Below are 17,257 nucleotides of genomic sequence, written 5' to 3'. Positions count from 1 at the left end.
GTTCGAGGCCGACATTCTATCAGCCACACCGGTGGTACATGAGAAGATATTAGCCTCAGTGATGTCCACGCTTCTCCATCGCGGTCGTCTGTGCGAGATGATATTTTTGGGATGGATCTAGAGAACGTTGTTGTTCAAGATACTCCTCCCTCTAGGATCCCTAGATCTACATCCAGAATTGGGAAGGGGATACGGGGCCTGTTTATGCGGAAACGGTGATGCAATTGATATTAGTGTTTTTTCTTTGAGTTGAACTTTTTATATTAGTAATTTGATACATCCTCTTTTTATACTTAGTTATATTGATAATTTGATACATCCTCTTGTTATACTTTGTGATATGGAAGAAAAAAAAGGAAGCTTGCAATTTCATGCAAGCAGTCTGACCAAAGACGCCAGTTTCATTGGCGAGTTATAGTGTGTGCCAAAAACGCCAGTTTCATTGGCGTTTTTCAGCTTTGGTAATTTCGGCCATTTTTTGCATTACGGAGAGTAACATTCTGTAATGACTCGCCACAGTGATTGGCGTTTTTATTAAAGACGCCAACATGGGTGGCGTCTTAATGAAAGACGCCAGTCCAATTGGCTTTTTATAGTTGGAGTAATTTTGGTCAATATTTTCTACGACAGATTGCTACGTTCTGGAATGACTCGCCAGGCTGATTGGCGTTTCAGAAAACACGCCAACACGGATGGCATTTTTTAAGAAAAACGCCAGTCCCATTGGTGTTTTATAGTTGGAGTAAATTCGACCAATTTTTTCATGCTTTAGATTGCAACGTTCTGTAATGAAACGCCACCCACATTGGCGTTTCTAGAAAACACGCCAACTAGATTGGCGTTTTATAATTCGGTTAGGTCCAAATCATAATGAACAATTTGGAGTCCAGTGAGTTCACCCGACCGGGTGTTTAATAATCCAAAAACACCCGGTCGGGTGAACTCACTCTTTATTATTTTAGTCACCCAATTTTCACCATCACAATAAAATACATGCAAATAAAACGCAATACATAAGTCCAAATATTACTCAATACATAAGTCCAAATATTACACAATGCATAACTCCAAATATTACACAATGCATGAGTCTAAACATTCAAGAAGTGGAGCAGTTGCGCCTGTCATGACCTGGTTGACGGCAATGTTTACATCGGCGTAGGGCTCGTGGCTGGTCGGCTTCACGGACATCCATCTGATTAGGAATCCTAGTTGTACGGTATCGACCGCGACTTCCGGGCATTAGCTGAGTTCGTGAACACTGCAAAGTCCACTCAGGCACGTCCCAATAATCTTGGTGTCTGATTGGATTGAACACCGTAGAATATTGGTGTACCCAAACACTTGTGTGGTATACGGGGTCAACAAGCGACAACTTGTTGTCGTTTCTAAACCGCGCAACTGCTGCTGCATGTGAACACGGAAGTCTCCACATCTGCCACTTTTGGCATATGCAGTTCGACTCCAAGTACTTTACCTTCCACTTATTACCCCCATTTCCACCAATTCGGCGTTTTGTTCGAACCACATAAAGCCCTGGAATTGTGTTTGGTGCTCTCACATTATGTAATTGACCTTTTACATCATTTTTGCACACCTTTTCATGCGCCCACGGGCTAAGTGGTATGGCACACTATGTTGATGCAATTGACCGCTCGTTGAACCATTCTATTGTCCTCCAAAATATCATATCAATGCAAGATTTAATTGGAAGTTGTCTTGCGCCTCTCAACACACTGTTGTAAGATTCCACCATATTAGTGGTCACCTCACCCCATCTTTTGTGTTTGTCATACGCCAAATTCCATTTTTCTAACTCCACGGTATCAAGGTACTGCAAAGCCTCGTTGTTGACGTTTCGAAGTAAACGACGTCTGATCTTAAACTTGCTTCTTGGTAGCAATACCAATTTTCCAAACAAGTCTTTTGACCATGATACCTTTGTGATTCTGCAAAACATTCTTTCTAACATGTACCAAGCAAAATCTGTGATGACCCACATTGGGTTCTTCTTTCCATATGGGAGAATTCATTGCATCTATGATTCCCACATGTCTCAGATATTACACATATATCATGCTTGGCTACATGAAGTCTAATACGTTCTATAAACCAATTCCAACTTTCTATGGTTTCCTCATCAACAATGACATATGCAATAGGCAAACATTTCTTATTAGCATCAAATCCAACGGCAATAAGAATTTTACCTCGACATCGTCCACGTAGATGAGGGTGACATTATCATGAACTATATGCTAATTGTAGAGAGATTGTAGATGATTATTAACATGAAACAGTTCGAAAAATCTAATTTGCTTCAGTACTGAGCGTCGTTGATTTCTTCAGGATGAAATTATCCCAAAACATAATTTCCACCAAAGAATAACAAATGATAAGAAATGTTGATCGATATACTCCATCGCGCAAGCCTAAACATTGGATGATGGCAATGCAAAAATGCAATTCAGTTGCCAACCAGGAGTTCAGTGAACAAAGTGATTTTAAATGGGCACTTAAATGTGATGTTGCAATCAATGAGCAAACATCGCTGCAGAGATTCTTCGGACGCAGATATCAAAAAAAAATGGGACAAGTTGACGATCTAACCAAAAAAATTACAAACAAACGAATGACTAGTATGAAATTACAAAGACTCAGGGAGTACTATACAGGGTGTTGTTTGAAAGTTGTCAAATATTATCAGAAAAATAGCATTTTGCAACCAACCCTTGTTCTAGAAAGAAAGGTTACCACTGTTGGACTAGAGTCCACCAAACAGCTCCATGTACTCGCTATAGCAGCACCTCCTTTTTTTATTAGAAGCTTTATGTAAAAAGCAAATACTTGTATGCCTACAACCGTCACTTGTATAATAGGAGGGATATCAAAAAATATAAGTGGTCAATTTAGTTATTCTTAATTGAACGTAATGAATACCGACTCCACAGAACTGATCCAGAGAACACGTATCGCCCGTGATTATCGCATAGCAAGTCACTTAATGACACATGTTGGTTTTGCAGCATTCCTCAAGAACCTAAAAATCGAGTGTTGGATAAAGACCGGCCATCGAACTGCGTCCACTACCATTGGTTTCTGGATAATAAGGTGAGTGCAGCTCACCAGAATTCGATGACCTGCGTGACTTGGAGTTTTTTGGCGATGCACCGTATAACTCGGCGGAACCACTGCTGGCGTTGTATATAGATGAGGTTGGAAGCCCATGGATCCTTGGAATACCTGTTGGATCATTACTTAGGCTGTAACCCCTCTCAACTGTTTCAGCTTCAAGTGGCAGTTCATCCAATGTCTACAGCACCCAAAAAAAGGTATTATTGTTAAGCACCGCAAGCCACCTATTCAGAAATTACAGTGCCACTGAAAAGTAGCACTACTTCCTCGTGCATATAAACTAGGTGTCAACGGAGAGTATATATGGTTTTACTATTTAGTCTTAAGAAACTGGGATATGCATCATCAAAAAATTTATGTTCAAGGGACCACTCAACTTCAAAGCTTGAAATTTTGTCACCATAATTGAAAACGTTGGGGGTAGAGCAAGAAAAAGATAATAAGAAATTTCTGAGCATGCCTAAAGATATGAACATGCATTTAAATAAGGCTACGATGGTGACACTAGCATGTAAACTCAAGCTTGTTAAAATTAACGATCTCTGCACTTTTTCACATGTCTACCCCATGGTAAAAGGTCTAAACCACAAAGATAAGATCTGCTATATCTAAGACTTACTCGGAATGCTTGCTGCAGGACCCGAAGTGTCTCTCGGGTACGCTTCCTCTTTGTGGCCACCTCATCTGGTTCCTGTAACATTTCTTCAAACAAGTTGTCTCTGCTCAAACACAACCATGAACATGCATTAGCTATATATGTGTTCAGTAGAGGACAAAAGTGCTTTAGACAAGGGAAGAGGGAGGGTAAAGAAGTTACAATTTAACACGACCATCATATTCAAATGTCACACAACAGTAAATTAATGAATGAAAAAGGAAATAGAGTGTCAGTTGAATTTCTCGTCCAATTTTCTTGTTATAGGTTGAAAGTAAAATTACCCAAAAGAAAACATTTTTCGATTATGGCAATCTACCGTTCTTTGTCTTGCATTTTTGAATAATGGTGATTTACAATTTCTTAAATTTGACACCAACATGCTTCCACCATATTTTTCTCATCCTCCTTTTGCTTCTGCATCATCTACAAGTCTACCATATTTTGGAAACATGACATACCGGTAAAGTTTTTTGATAAAAACGTTATGAAGCTCTCTTTTTGCATGGTGAACCTGCAAAAAGAAATATTCATGTGTCCAGTTATGATCAAGGAATAATAACTTAAGATACATCGATTAAACAGGTTACATAAGTACATACAGTGATTGCGCAGATACAGTAATTGCGAAAAAAAAGGATAACGGAACAGATGAGCCTAAGCAAAAGAAATTAGAATACCAAAAAATGCATAATAGCCTTCGGTACAGAATCCTCGATGTTCTTCCGTACGATATCATAATATGATCTCAGTAACAGCTTTGTAATAGCAATCTCAACAGCCTCTTGTTCTGAGTGGGTTTCCAAGGGCCTCAATACACTAGGGGGCTTATAAAATAATAACAAAGTCAGTTACATGGCAACGAAAAAACATCTCCAAAGCATGCAACAGATGACCAAAGAGGATATACTACCTCTCTCAAATGAATCATTGAGATGCCCTGTTCCATGGTCTGTATAGGTTCACTGAATGGTTTGCTGGTTGGATTTTCTTTTGTGGTGGTACGACTATCATGGCTGCTAAATATTGAAGATATTCCCCAAGATGAGCCGACATTGTTACCTGTTTGAATATGTAATTAAAAATGTTAGATCTATATTGCATGGTGAACAGTCAACAACTTTCTATCTGAAAAACCGAAAAATGTTCTCAAGAAAGAGAAACAAGGATCCTCTAAACAGAATTCAAGACTTCAGGTGGAAACCTTTTTAAAAAAATTTATTCAGTTCTTACGATAAGAACCATTTCTTACTATCAGAAGTTCAACATCATTTCCCAGCTACTAAAATTGAAAGTAATGTTTAGTTCTCACAATATCATACTTTCATTTCAGTGATAGGAACTAGGAAGGGAGTGCAACTAATGTACATAATGGACTTTTTTTCAAAAATGGAAAGAAAAATTGGTTACATAATACATACCTAACCATTTGCAGAGGCACAGAATACACATTTACCAATTGGTTTGGAAAGTGATTAAATTTTAACAAATTTTGTTAGCAGTCTATTAGAATTGGGCTATCATCCCCTTAAAAGGCCTAATAAAGGGAGAGGGTTATGCAAACTTATATTCCCTCCGTCCCCTAAAAATAGAAACACTTTCCTTTTTGGTCTGTCTCCTAAAAATAGAAACTTTCTATTTGAGGAAATTTCTTTCCTCTAACGAGGTGGGACCCATTTACCACTAACACACTTTTCTTTCTATCTCTTACTTTACCAATTTTGCATTAAAACCTGTGTCGTTTCAAGAGTTCCTATTTTTAGGGGACAGAGGAAGTACTCCATATTGAAGGCAAGATCTTTACTAAGTTGCTGTACAACAGGGCAGCTTCAAAACAGTCTATGAGAAGGATTCCAGCAGTATTTTCTTACTCCTCTGAGGGGATGGATTCATCAAATTTTCAGGAATTCAGGGTTTATTCAAACAGAAAATTTTCCTGAAATAACATGAAGGAAAAAAATTACAGATCTACCTGATGAGGAATTTTTCTCTAATTCTGCAACAGGCCGAGCACCCTTTTTGCCAAGGAAAGAGCAGCCAAAAAAAAACAATGAATCACTTTGAAACAAAATAATATTATGATCCACAGGAACTTTGGGCACCAGTACAAAACTCACCTGCTCTGGGACAGTTCCATTCGCTTGCCGACCAAGAATAGCACGAGACTTAAGATTTTTCTCTGAGTTTGGAGCTTTATCTGAATCTACTGCATCCTGATTGATAAATGGCAACCATATATTAGTTAACATGACATTGTTAGAAATTGGAGGGGGCTATAACTCATCAGGACAAAAATTGTGGACCTTCTGCCTTGAAACTGGAGCTGCAATCCTGGATGTTTTGGTCTGTTGCATTGCTATTTCTACAGCTTTACTCCCGCCGACAAAATTTGGATGGGAAGTATTTATATAATCCATCTATAAATAGGGTACGTAAGTTTCAGCTATTTCCAAATAAAAATGAAGCACAAATCGCCTTAGACAGGAAATGTTTAGCCATTTCCTTAAATTAAAAAGGTTTAGTCCCTTCAAATCCCACATCACATTAGATTCATTAGACTGGAAATCATTTCTAACATAACATCCACTACTAGATCAGACTGACTATGGTTAAAACCTTCCACGTGATTTGTTATAAGTTGAGCAACATTGACTGGAAATAACACATTTCACAAGTCAATATTCACATTTCCAAAACATCATGCACATATTCCAACAATTGTTTGAATTTCTGCAGTCTACACTTTTATGCTATTAAACAGATTATCTATACTGAATCCAAAAGACAGGTTCATCAATAAAAAAGACAGTTGGCACTAGAGGAAGAACGATGCATATTCTGTATCAAATTCTTAGGTGAGAAAGAAGATGCAGTGTCAGCATTTTTATGAGGCAACTAAAAAGTATGTCAAGGTATGAAAAAGAAAAGGTAAACATCCAGATGCACATTACCTCCATTTCAATTATATGACCAATCATTGTCTCTGAAGGCTCAAGACCTTCTCGCAAAAAATTACCAATAACCTCATCCATGCGCTTCCGTAGGACAGGAAACCGTTGCAATTCATTAACCATACAACGATGGCTCATCTATAAACAACACCCAGATAACATGTCTAATTAAAATGACAAAAGGCAACAATAGGCCGATCCACTAGGTAATTTGTATAAATATACCTTCATTAACTCGTCATATATAAATCTGGCACATTGAAGACTTGGATCCAACAAGCGAGCTATTTGTCTTCTAACAAGAACCTCAAATGGAACCTGAGTGTTTGAAATTATTAGGCATGACAGAAAATACAACATTAAAAGAAAAAACACAAAATAAAAGTGCTTGAACCTTAACCCAGATGTTAAACACAACACAAATAGAAAGAAGAGTTAAGAGAAAAAACCTACTTCCGGTACAAACAATGCAGACCTGGGACCAGTTGCATTTTGGATGGCAGTACGGATGTCATCATCAGTTAAATCCTCACAAGGATCTACTTGCTGCAGAAGGAGTGCAGTAAGCAAATAGAAGATATACAAAGGAATTGAGTGGATAAAACATCCATAAGTATGTAGCTCAAGAAAAACTGCATCTTAGAGAAGTTGGTTGCAGCTTGCAGAAAAAAAATGTGTTCAACATATTTTCAATGGATGGGGAAGTATGCAAACTCTGGCATGTTCAAACATGTTTTGCTTTTTAGCAAGCATGTCTACCTTTAATCAATTTATTATAATGTATGTCTGCAGTCTGCACTAATCTTTACACAGAATTATTAGCTGCCAGTTTTGACGAGTTGGCAAAACAAAAGAATACTGAAGTACAGAAACCTCAATCATATTCATGTTTCCTTTATCTTCGAAAACAATTCAATATAAAGTCAAACTCAAACACGCCTAATTTACAAATTCAGTCTCACATCTCAGAAGGATCAAACAGGAACCACAAACCTCCAAGCTTTTAACAAATATATGTTGGAAAATGTAATGGATTCTTGCTCCACCAGACAACTCAGAAGTTGACATCTCTTCATTTTTTCCTTCAATCATGGAGGAGAATGCTGTTTTGAACAGAAAATAAACTCCACAAGTAAGCAGCATTTACATGAAATCTTTTTTGGGTGGAGATTTCCAAGAATGCAGCAAAAGGACAAATGTTTGGTCATCAAAGGTGAGACATTTTCACATTTGTTCCATTTATAGACAAACACAAGAACAATTACAATTGCTAATTGGGGCAAGTAGCACTAGACGCTGACAGTAAAGCTACCAACCAGTTAAACTTTTATATAATCTATGGAGTTAATTTAATTATTAACTGCATAGTTCGCATACGAAGAATACACGAATCAGTTTACTATGCATTAGTAAAACAGTACAAGATAAACAAGCACTTCTGTACTTGTGTCTTCATGAGTGGTTGATGTGTTTACAGAGCAAGTTGAAGTAAATATCTGAAACTTTAGCATGACCTCAGATACAAGCAGGAACACTTTAGTAATGATGTTGTCATATGTTGAATGATTAAGCTTGTCTAGAAGAGTAAAATGTCCTGATATGTGAATTATCAATTATGTAATACTACCTTCGTCCACAAAAAATAGACAAAGTTGTGAATGGCCATGGTTTTAATGCACAATTGGTAAAGTAAGAAAGAGGGAAGGAAAAGGTGGTAGAAGTAGTGTTAGTGGAGTTTAAAACTTTCCATTTTTAAAATGGTCTAGTTTGGTGGATGGCCCAAAATGGTAAAACTAGTCAATTTTTTGTGGACGGAGGTAGTAACTAATAGCTCTAGCTCACCTCCTCATATACAGGAATTTTGAATTTTAAAGCAGTGCTGGTATCCATTGAGGGGGGATAATTAATGATGACAAGTGACTGTAATAACGGTCTAACTTTGGTGTCTTATGACCTACTTATCTAATGAGTACACAGTTGAATATTTTACCCTCTGAGTACTTGGAAAGAATGTTCAGCAGCAATGCTCCCTGACCAGCCTGTTCATCAAAAGGTTAAATATTAGGATCAAGATAATATAGCACCAACATCCCATACATATGGTCAGATCACAATAATCAAGAATACAAACAAACCTTTGATTCAGTAATTTCTCCATAGCTAGCATGCTCTTTTGCAACAGAGACCAGCGCTGCACTAATGCGGGTTTTCAATCCTGGAAGAACGGTCTTAATATGTTGAACAAGAATCTGTAACAAGAGCAAAGCCGAAACTCAAAAGGTACCTGTTAGTTTTCATAAAGCACCAACACCAATATCCAGCTCTAAAGTATAGTGGCATATCTTAATTTACATTGAATTCATTTTAAATTAAGACAGGCAGCATTTGAGCATCCACGAGTTTCAACCAGCAAACTAAATCACAAACTGAAGGAAATGCACCGTGTCATTCCATTGGCATGCAAGTGAATGAATATGTAGTAAAACCACGCGAGGGTCAAGAAAGAAATCCAACTACTGAGACTGGAATAAATTAAGCAGTTATCAGAAACTACTGTTGAAAATATATGTACTTTCAAGGATGCATTCATACATATAAGAACGTTTCACATAATATTTGAATAGGAGTATAGGACATAACATTATATACCTGGTTTAACTTCTTGGCCAACTGAGGTACCCCACAACGATCAGCAAGATCACTGTACACCTGCAGAACATATATTTAAGTCATCAGAAAATAAGAGTTAGTTCCAGAAATCAGTTCTCTACGAAAGGTCATACGCGACTGCGAAAGAATTTCTCTTCTGCTACAAGTGCATCCTTGATGCTCCGATTTAACAGAATATCCTGCACAAGTAATAATCATCAATGGCATAAGCTGCGCCTCGCAAAATCCATCTGGCATCTTACATAAAACACCGCACTCTTTCTCTCCCGTACATAGTCCTCCTGTCAATTGTTCTCTATACATTGGGAACTATCAGAGGTACTATAAGTTATGATATTCTTAGACCAACTCTAAGCTATCACATCAACAACAAATACAGCATCTGCAATGTATTAAAGTATCCTCAATGGTCGATACTAGTATTATGCAATTGTTCTACTTTTATCGGAGTTAAAGCATGTAATAAACCTTCTGACGACTAATTTAAGTCAACAGTTAGGCATATGCCATAAACATATTTACAGGCAATAATTTCATAATGGGAGAAAATAAGGGGCACTAAAACAGACAACTGAACCTAACAAGCCATGCATCTTCAGACATCACCTAATGGAATACATAAGAATATTAAAATCATATTTCTCAATGACAGCGTGATAGCAAAACTCTAAAGGTTTAACATAAGGAATTGAATGAGCATCGTATTGTGTAGAAAACCAGTAACAAAATGGTCAGTAAGAATAAGAAAAATCACCTCTTGACTACGATTAACAACGCCTACATAACCAAGGCGAAGTGGAATAACTTTTCCAAGTAAAAAGTTGCGAGCATCAGTCCCCCTGTCCATAATGTCCAACTGAAACAGCAAAGCGCCACCCAGATGAGAACAAAAGCACATTTTAACTATGTATTAAATCAAATTATGATGTCAAATCTCACCTTAGTAATTACACCAATTGTTCTATAACCTGCGGGTACAAGCTTAAAAAATGAATCCCAGAATACAGATACTAACACTAGAGTACAAGCTAGATATTGACTATATAGAGGGGATTAAAAATGAAGAGTATAGACTGAAGAAGGTACCATCAGGGTCAGCCATTCCAGCCATTTGAAGTGCATCTGAGTTTGCCAGATCAGAATTTGCTGGTGTTACAGCCAGTATCAAGCAACTTGGACGCTTGATATATGACATTATCATTGTTCTAATGCGAGCTTCAATATCTGATGGCTGATCGCCAACAGGAACTTTAGTTAAGCCTGGTAGATCCACAAGTGCAATGTCTAGAACATTGGGGGAGAAAATCTTTAAACGGATCTGTTTGTCCGACACACCTTTGTTTCCCCCAGCTTCTCTATCAGTTTCAGCCTAAACAACATTTAAGATGATCAAATACGTTTAAAAAAGCAATGCATCACATTCAAATCTGTGAAGGGCCTACACTCAGAGTGACAAAACTATACTAGGATTATTAACTAAATAGCAGCCATCAGAAGCTAATCTTACATATTCCAAGTTACTATTTCTACCAGAAGTTTTCCTCGCCTAGGTGCAATTATGACATACTGAAGAATCTACAATAGTATCAAGTCACCAGTGAAAGAATGGACTTGTAAAAACACCAGCATTGCATTTTTCCTAGCAGCATCCACAGATACGCATTACTGAGTCACTGACACGCAAGAACTCATATTAATACTTGCAATTCAAAAGAGAATATTACTATAAGTAGTTCTAGATTTTAAAATATGTTCATAATTTCCATCACTTCCCATCAATTCAACTATTTCCCCAGAACCCTTCAAAGGAACATAAAAAGAGAAACTCACAACCCCCAAATCTTAACATAATGAGCTTAAATTTTGAGTACAGTGTTCACACATGTATTCTAGCTATTGTCATTTGAATTCGGTCCTGACCTGTATCTATTGTAAGAAGTTATACATAAATATTGATGCATGACAAGCCCTCCAGTGAAGGGACGTTTGGGCCATATTATGTCCTAAATTTTTTCAAGATCTTCGTATCTTAAGTTCAAATCAACTTGCCAACACGCTTCAAGTCTAATCCCTCTACCAACAAAACTATTTTCATTTTCTATAACGTATCTCTTCCATACATGATACAGGTAGTTTCGTCAGTAGAGTTGCTTTTTCAATATCTAAGCACAGTTATGTTGCAGTGCTTGACAATATGGAGTTACATAAGAAAATTACCTGAATCTCCTTCCGGATATCATTGAAATCAAAGAACTTCCTCCCATTCAAATGCAAAAACTCCCCCCACTCGTCTTCAGTTCCGTCGCCTTTACTTTTGTTATGCACCAGCTGCAGCACTAGCGGTCGGCGCGTGCAGATATCATTGCCACGTGGAAGGAAATCGCGTCCAACAAGCGCCTCCAACACACTGGATTTGCCGCTGCTCTGGCTTCCCACCACAGCCACCTGCGGAAGCTCGATCGTTGACTGGCTTCCGAGCTGCGAGAAGATGTCTTGCAGTTTATTCACTATTGGTATGACTGATTGTCCTAGTGGCGCCGCCGTACCAGTAGCGTTGCTCGCCGACGACGAAGATTGCTCTTCCGCCATGGAGTTGGCTGATTTTAGTGATTGAAAGCTCAATTATCGAGTTTAATAATTGAGTGAATAATCTAAATCTTTGGACTAAGATCTGGTGTGTGGGATCCCACCTGTGCTTTTGCTGAAAACCCTAGATAGGATAGGAGGTGGATGAGAGAGAAAGCGTTTGAATGTTAGTTTTAGAGAGAGAGATAGCTAGCAGGCAGCGATGTCATTTTAATAGCATCTCCAATGGCGGCGGCGGCGTCACCGGCACGCTGATTTTTCGCGGACGCCGAACCATTGCGAGCGGCGTCGGCGAAATCGGCGTCAAAATCGGCGTGCCCATGCCGATTCTTGGGCTGACGCCGATCCGCACGGCGCCATTGTAGGCACCGGATCGGCGTCATACCGGCGTCAGATTTTTTATTTTTTTTTTATTTTTCGAAACACTATACATACGCGCTTTGGACGTCATTTTCATTCGCACCACTTGTTTTAACCAGTACTCTCTCTATCTTAATTTATGTACAAGATCAACAACGAGAAATGAGTAATGCCGGTGGTAGTGATGGTGGCCGTGGTGGGGATGCTGATGAGTACGAGCGTATGATGAACGAAGAGCTAGATACCTATACGAGCCGTGAGGTTGATCGATGGCTGCAGAGTTATATGCAGCCGGCGGTACCTCGCCCACGACCAGTTGTCCACCGTCGAGAAGTGGTTGATCGTGATCATGTAGCTGCACATCAGCGCCTGTTCACAGATTACTTCGCAGAGGAGCCGCGTTTTAACGCCAACCATTTCAGACGTCGTTTTAGGATGAGGCGGGACTTGTTTATGCGTATTGTTAACGCTTTGGAGCATCGATATCTGTATTTCCGCTTCAGGCACGATGCGGCTGGCAGACCCGGCCACACCCCTATTCAAAAGTGCACTGCGGCAATCAGGCAGTTGGCCTACGGGACTTCGGCAGACATGTGGGATGAATACCTCCACATTGGTGAGACGACTGCCATTGAATATATCTCCGAAAGCCTACCCCCGAAGATTGTCGGGATCTGCTGCGGATGCACGGGGATCAGCATGGGTTCCCGGGAATGTTAGGCAACATAGATTGTATGCATTGGGAGTAGAAGAACTGTCCCGCTGCCTGGAAGGAGTTCTACACGACCGGCTACAAGGGAAAGAATCTCACGATGATCCTCGAGGCCGTAGCTGATTACCGGCTGTGGATTTGGCATGCGTATTTTGGGATAGCCGGTTCGAACAACAACCTAAACGTCCTCAACTCGTCGCCCCTTTTCAACGAGCAGTGCAAGGGCGTCGGTCCGGCCATCAGTTTTGTCGCCAACGGCAACCAGCATGATATGGGCTACTACTTGGCGGATGGGATATACCCTAGGTGGCCTGTCTTTGTGAAGACGATCCGGTGCGCATCAGATGCGAAGAAGGCCTACTTTGCGACGCGGCAGGAGTCGGCGCGAAAGGACGTGGAGCGCTCATTTGGTGTGCTTCAGGCTCGATGGGCTGCAGTTAAGGGACCAACGCGTTTGTGGAATGTCGACTGCATTGCTGATATAATGTACGTCTGTATTATCATGCACAACATGATTGTCGAAGATGAAGGTGTACAACTGACTAATTGGGCCAACGACGGTAATGAAGCAGGTCCAAGCCACGGCGTCGCCGCCGCCAACGTACGAGGTGTGGTACCTCACGATGAAGAAGCCCTCCTCCAAGCACATGCCGACATGCGTCAAACGGATGCTCATATTCGACTCCAAAAGGATTTAATTGAAGAGTTGTGTACGCGGAGGATTGCAAGGAGTTAGTTTTTATTTTAAATTATGTAATTTTTTTAAATGTACTTTTTAATTTAAATGAAAATAGTATATTTTCGCGTATATGTGTCGTATATTTAATTCCGTATTTTGTGTGATTGTTAATTGTTTGTTTTTCATAATTGAGTGATGTGGCTGGGCTATTGCATGTCCAGTTGTTTGTCCAGTTGCATGTCCAGATGATGTGGCAGGAGGATTTTAGTGCTGATGATGTGGCAGTGATAAGACTATAGGAGGGCTATTGCATGTCCAGAATCACTAGATATGCTCTAATCAAGTAGTAGGACTCATGTATGTCTACTTTTAATACTCCATATACAACCCATTTTAGTTCTGATCAATCTTAAAAAATTATAAAATCACTTCATAGGTAAATATATTAAATTCAAGGATTACCCTTTTTTTTAACAGAAACTTTCAACCTGCGAACCTCAATTTCCATGCGAACCTCAAATTCCAGGAACTAAATGTGTAGTTCACTCTTAAACATAAGATAAAAATATAAATTATTAATTAATTTGGGATGGATAGAATAAGTATGAATGAATCATACAGTGTAAACATTTTTTATACATAATTACGAACGCAGAGTGGTGGTTTTCCTAATGGTCTAATATTAGGGATTGAGTGGATAGAATAAGTATGAATGAATCATACAGTGTAAACATTTTTTATACATAATTACGAACGCAGAGTGGTGGTTTTCCTAATGGTCTAATATTAGGGATTTCAATCAGGTCAACCTCTCGGATTTGGAACAATCCTATCAGTTGCCTCCTTTTTGGTTACATGTCGTTCATTTGTAAATTGTCAACTCTAATCCTAAACATTAGGATTTTGGGCTAATCGGTCGAGCCAATCGAACAAAAAAATTAACTAATAAAGTACAGTATATTTTTATTAATAATTTTTTATTTATAATAATTGAATACACATGCAAATGAAATGAGTATTATTTCATATCTTAACTAAAATGTGTCTCATTGAGTTTTTAGAATATAAATTTTCTTAAAGATAATTAGTTTACCAATGTTTATAATTTTTTTATGATATATAAAAGTAAAGTGAAAAATAAAATAATAAATATTACTTCAAATAATTCAAAATATATTTTAACATACAATAGAAAAAATTTACTAGCTTTTATAGGTTTGAAAAGAATAATAAAAATTTTAAACTGTTTTTAGTGAACTACATAAACGGTATATGGACAATTACATTTTCACTTTTGCGGTACTTCAAATTTTATTAGCACCAATAGTGACGGAATAATGGGGTAATCATTTTTTTTTATCCGTTTGCACATTTTTGAGACGTTTCTACCCTTTTTCAATTTTTTGGCTCCAAGGACCATATATGCAAAAGGACCAAAAACATGATTACCCCCATTGCAGGTACTATTGGTGCTAATAAAATTTATCAAGTACAACCAAAATGCAAATGCAATTGTCCAGGTACCATATACGTAGTTCATTATTTTTTAAAAATAAAAAATAGAAAAGATGATCAATAATGGTACACATCTACCCCCGTGATGACTGAAGCCTCCGGTCTATTGGTTAGGGGGGAAACGTCTTACTAACAAAGACGCACTTCATTTTTAAGGGATAACGAGATTGCCCATAGGGAATGGTGGTCCGAATTATTAACAATGTGAAAATGGTGGAAGAGACTAGAACTGATCAGTGCTCGGGAGTGATCCGATCACCTATCCTAGTAGGTTGGCATCCTCCTGCGACTGACACTTTAAAGCTCAATACAGAAGCTTCACTGGAGGGCGGGTCAGGACGTGCTTATGGAGGTGGCCTCTTTCGGGATGCAACAGGTTCTCGAAGGTATGGTTTCTTGGTAAATATTGGGTTATGCTCTATTTTGTTGGCTAAACTCTAGTGCATGCTCCATGGTTTACATTTTGGCGAAAGCTTTGGGCTTCCAAAATTTGAAGGTGGAAAGTGACAGTTTCATTGGAATCTCAATGATCAAGGGGTATTTTGAAGTGTCCATCAACTGTAGATCTATAGTGCCAGGCGTGCGTGACTTGCTTCCAGATTTTGATTCGTCGGTGGTCAACCATTTGCATCGGGAAAGGGAATTTTGCTGCGGATTTTCTATCTCATCATACTTATAGTGTTCCTAGAGGAGTTCATACTTTAGAATCCCCTTCCATATGGCTTGGTATTTGGATGTTGCACGATAGACTTGGTATTTCTTATGCTCGCTAATTTATCTTTGTAATCAGGCGGTGGCTTGCCTTCTCTCACCGGAAAAAAGACACACTTCGTCATCATACAAATTTAAAACTAAACAATGAGAAATAACTCATTTTGGGCCAACTTTATTACGGCCTGGGTTAATTTTAAGTTAACTTTAGTTATGGGCTATTTAATTTAGGATTGGCATTGTGAATTGTGATTAATTTTTTGGACTAAAAATTTTCAACTCTAATGCTATTTATTTGAAATCCATGAATTTCAGATTGTATTACACCCATATCTAAAGTTGAAATAAATAGAATTCAATTTACATTTATTTTGAGGTGGCCGACGAAAGTTTGAACTTGATATTTCATCTATTTTCTTTTAAAGACTTGTGATGCTAAAATTTATTCGAATTAGTTAGAAAGTGATATAATATTGATGATGAGTAGAATAAAGTTAAAAAATGACTAGTATTAATAGTAGTACATTGTTGTTGAAGTGAAATAAGAGAGATAACGGAGCTCGTTTTCGCGCCTCCACAGCACCCACTCCAACGACTTAATCACCTCCTCATCGTGGACGTCTCTGGCCTCACACAATCGACGGTGCTGATTGTATCCCATCTGGATCGAGTTCTTCTCGCATACCCATGGCTTCCTCCGTTGCCGTAGCAGAAGCTGCCCTGCCCTTTCTCTCTCCGCCGCTGCATTTTCACCAATTTTCTCAATGCCCACACCTCTGATCCACATTTCCCCCCTCTCTCTACTACAAAATCATGCCTTCCCCGTTGGAGAAGATAATGATTTCAAGCCAAACGCAAGCACCAGAAAGACAGCCCAAATCTGAGACATTTCTCGAAAATTTCCCAACACAAAGAATCCAAATCTAAGATGATAGTAAACAGAGGATAGATGCCTCAAACATATCACATAATCCATCGGGAATTATACGAGAGAGAAACAGAGGTAGGGAGATTTGTATACAATATGGAAACGGTAAAAAACGAAATTGAAGTATTATTGACTATCACGACTTAATTACATGATTTAATTTAGGTAAATTGCAAATTTGGGTAGAATTAAGTCATTAAGTGGTCTAGATTTTATGTGACTGAGCGTTTTGTATGAGTCAATTTTGTTAAATTCTTTGAATTTCTCTTCAAATAAGGTATGTTAACTAAGTTCATTGAACTTTACCTTCAAATATGGAGTACTGTATAAAACTATGTTATTGAAACATTATTGT

The 17,257-nt window shown here is 38.4% G+C and overlaps 2 protein-coding genes across 3 annotated transcripts; one reads left to right on the top strand and one right to left on the bottom strand.

Annotated features, from left to right (window-relative positions):
• Nucleotides 1–2,606: 2,606 nt before the first annotated feature.
• LOC121742455 (dynamin-related protein 3A-like) lies at nt 2,607–12,165 on the bottom strand. Of its 2 annotated transcripts, XM_042135594.1 has the most exons (20): nt 11,629–12,165; nt 10,498–10,780; nt 10,351–10,379; nt 10,166–10,267; nt 9,525–9,590; nt 9,391–9,450; nt 8,877–8,990; nt 8,732–8,780; nt 7,735–7,844; nt 7,195–7,287; nt 6,967–7,059; nt 6,742–6,879; nt 6,094–6,207; nt 5,908–6,003; nt 5,763–5,805; nt 4,704–4,852; nt 4,471–4,617; nt 4,252–4,304; nt 3,755–3,854; nt 2,607–3,313 (listed from the first exon to the last, which is right to left on the bottom strand). In XM_042135594.1, the coding sequence occupies exons 1-20, from the start codon at nt 11,998–12,000 to the stop codon at nt 3,041–3,043; spliced, it is 2,484 nt and encodes an 827-aa protein (XP_041991528.1). In that variant the 5' UTR covers nt 12,001–12,165; the 3' UTR covers nt 2,607–3,040. The 2 variants fall into 2 exon arrangements, 1 of the variants encoding a protein (XP_041991528.1); XR_006038053.1 differs by lacking the exons at nt 2,607–3,313; nt 3,755–3,854 and having other exon boundaries at nt 4,471–4,609.
• Nucleotides 12,166–15,443: 3,278 nt separating this feature from the next.
• Nucleotides 15,444–15,942, top strand: LOC121796250. The gene is made up of 2 exons (XM_042195082.1): nt 15,444–15,649; nt 15,705–15,942. Exons 1-2 carry the CDS (start codon nt 15,444–15,446, stop codon nt 15,940–15,942), a joined length of 444 nt encoding a protein of 147 aa, XP_042051016.1.
• The last annotated feature ends 1,315 nt before the right edge of the window (nt 15,943–17,257 follow it).

This window comes from Salvia splendens, chromosome 1 (assembly GCF_004379255.2).
Source record: "Salvia splendens isolate huo1 chromosome 1, SspV2, whole genome shotgun sequence".
Lineage (NCBI taxonomy): Eukaryota > Viridiplantae > Streptophyta > Magnoliopsida > Lamiales > Lamiaceae > Salvia > Salvia splendens.
This window is presented reverse-complemented; position numbering and strand designations above follow the sequence as displayed.

Bases quoted from the DNA above. Each gene is read 5' to 3' on its own strand.
- LOC121742455 (XM_042135594.1), bottom strand. From the start codon at position 12,000: ATGGCGGAAGAGCAATCTTCGTCGTCGGCGAGCAACGCTACTGGTACG. The intron at 9,591-10,165 runs GTGATTTTTCTT...TTACTTGTGCAG, and splicing joins TTGTTAATCGTAGTCAAGAG to GATATTCTGTTAAATCGGAG. The intron at 4,618-4,703 runs GTAGTATATCCT...TTATTTTATAAG, and splicing joins CAATGATTCATTTGAGAGAG to CCCCCTAGTGTATTGAGGCC.
- LOC121796250 (XM_042195082.1), top strand. From the start codon at position 15,444: ATGGTGGTCCGAATTATTAACAATGTGAAAATGGTGGAAGAGACTAGA. The intron at 15,650-15,704 runs GTATGGTTTCTT...GCTAAACTCTAG, and splicing joins GATGCAACAGGTTCTCGAAG to TGCATGCTCCATGGTTTACA.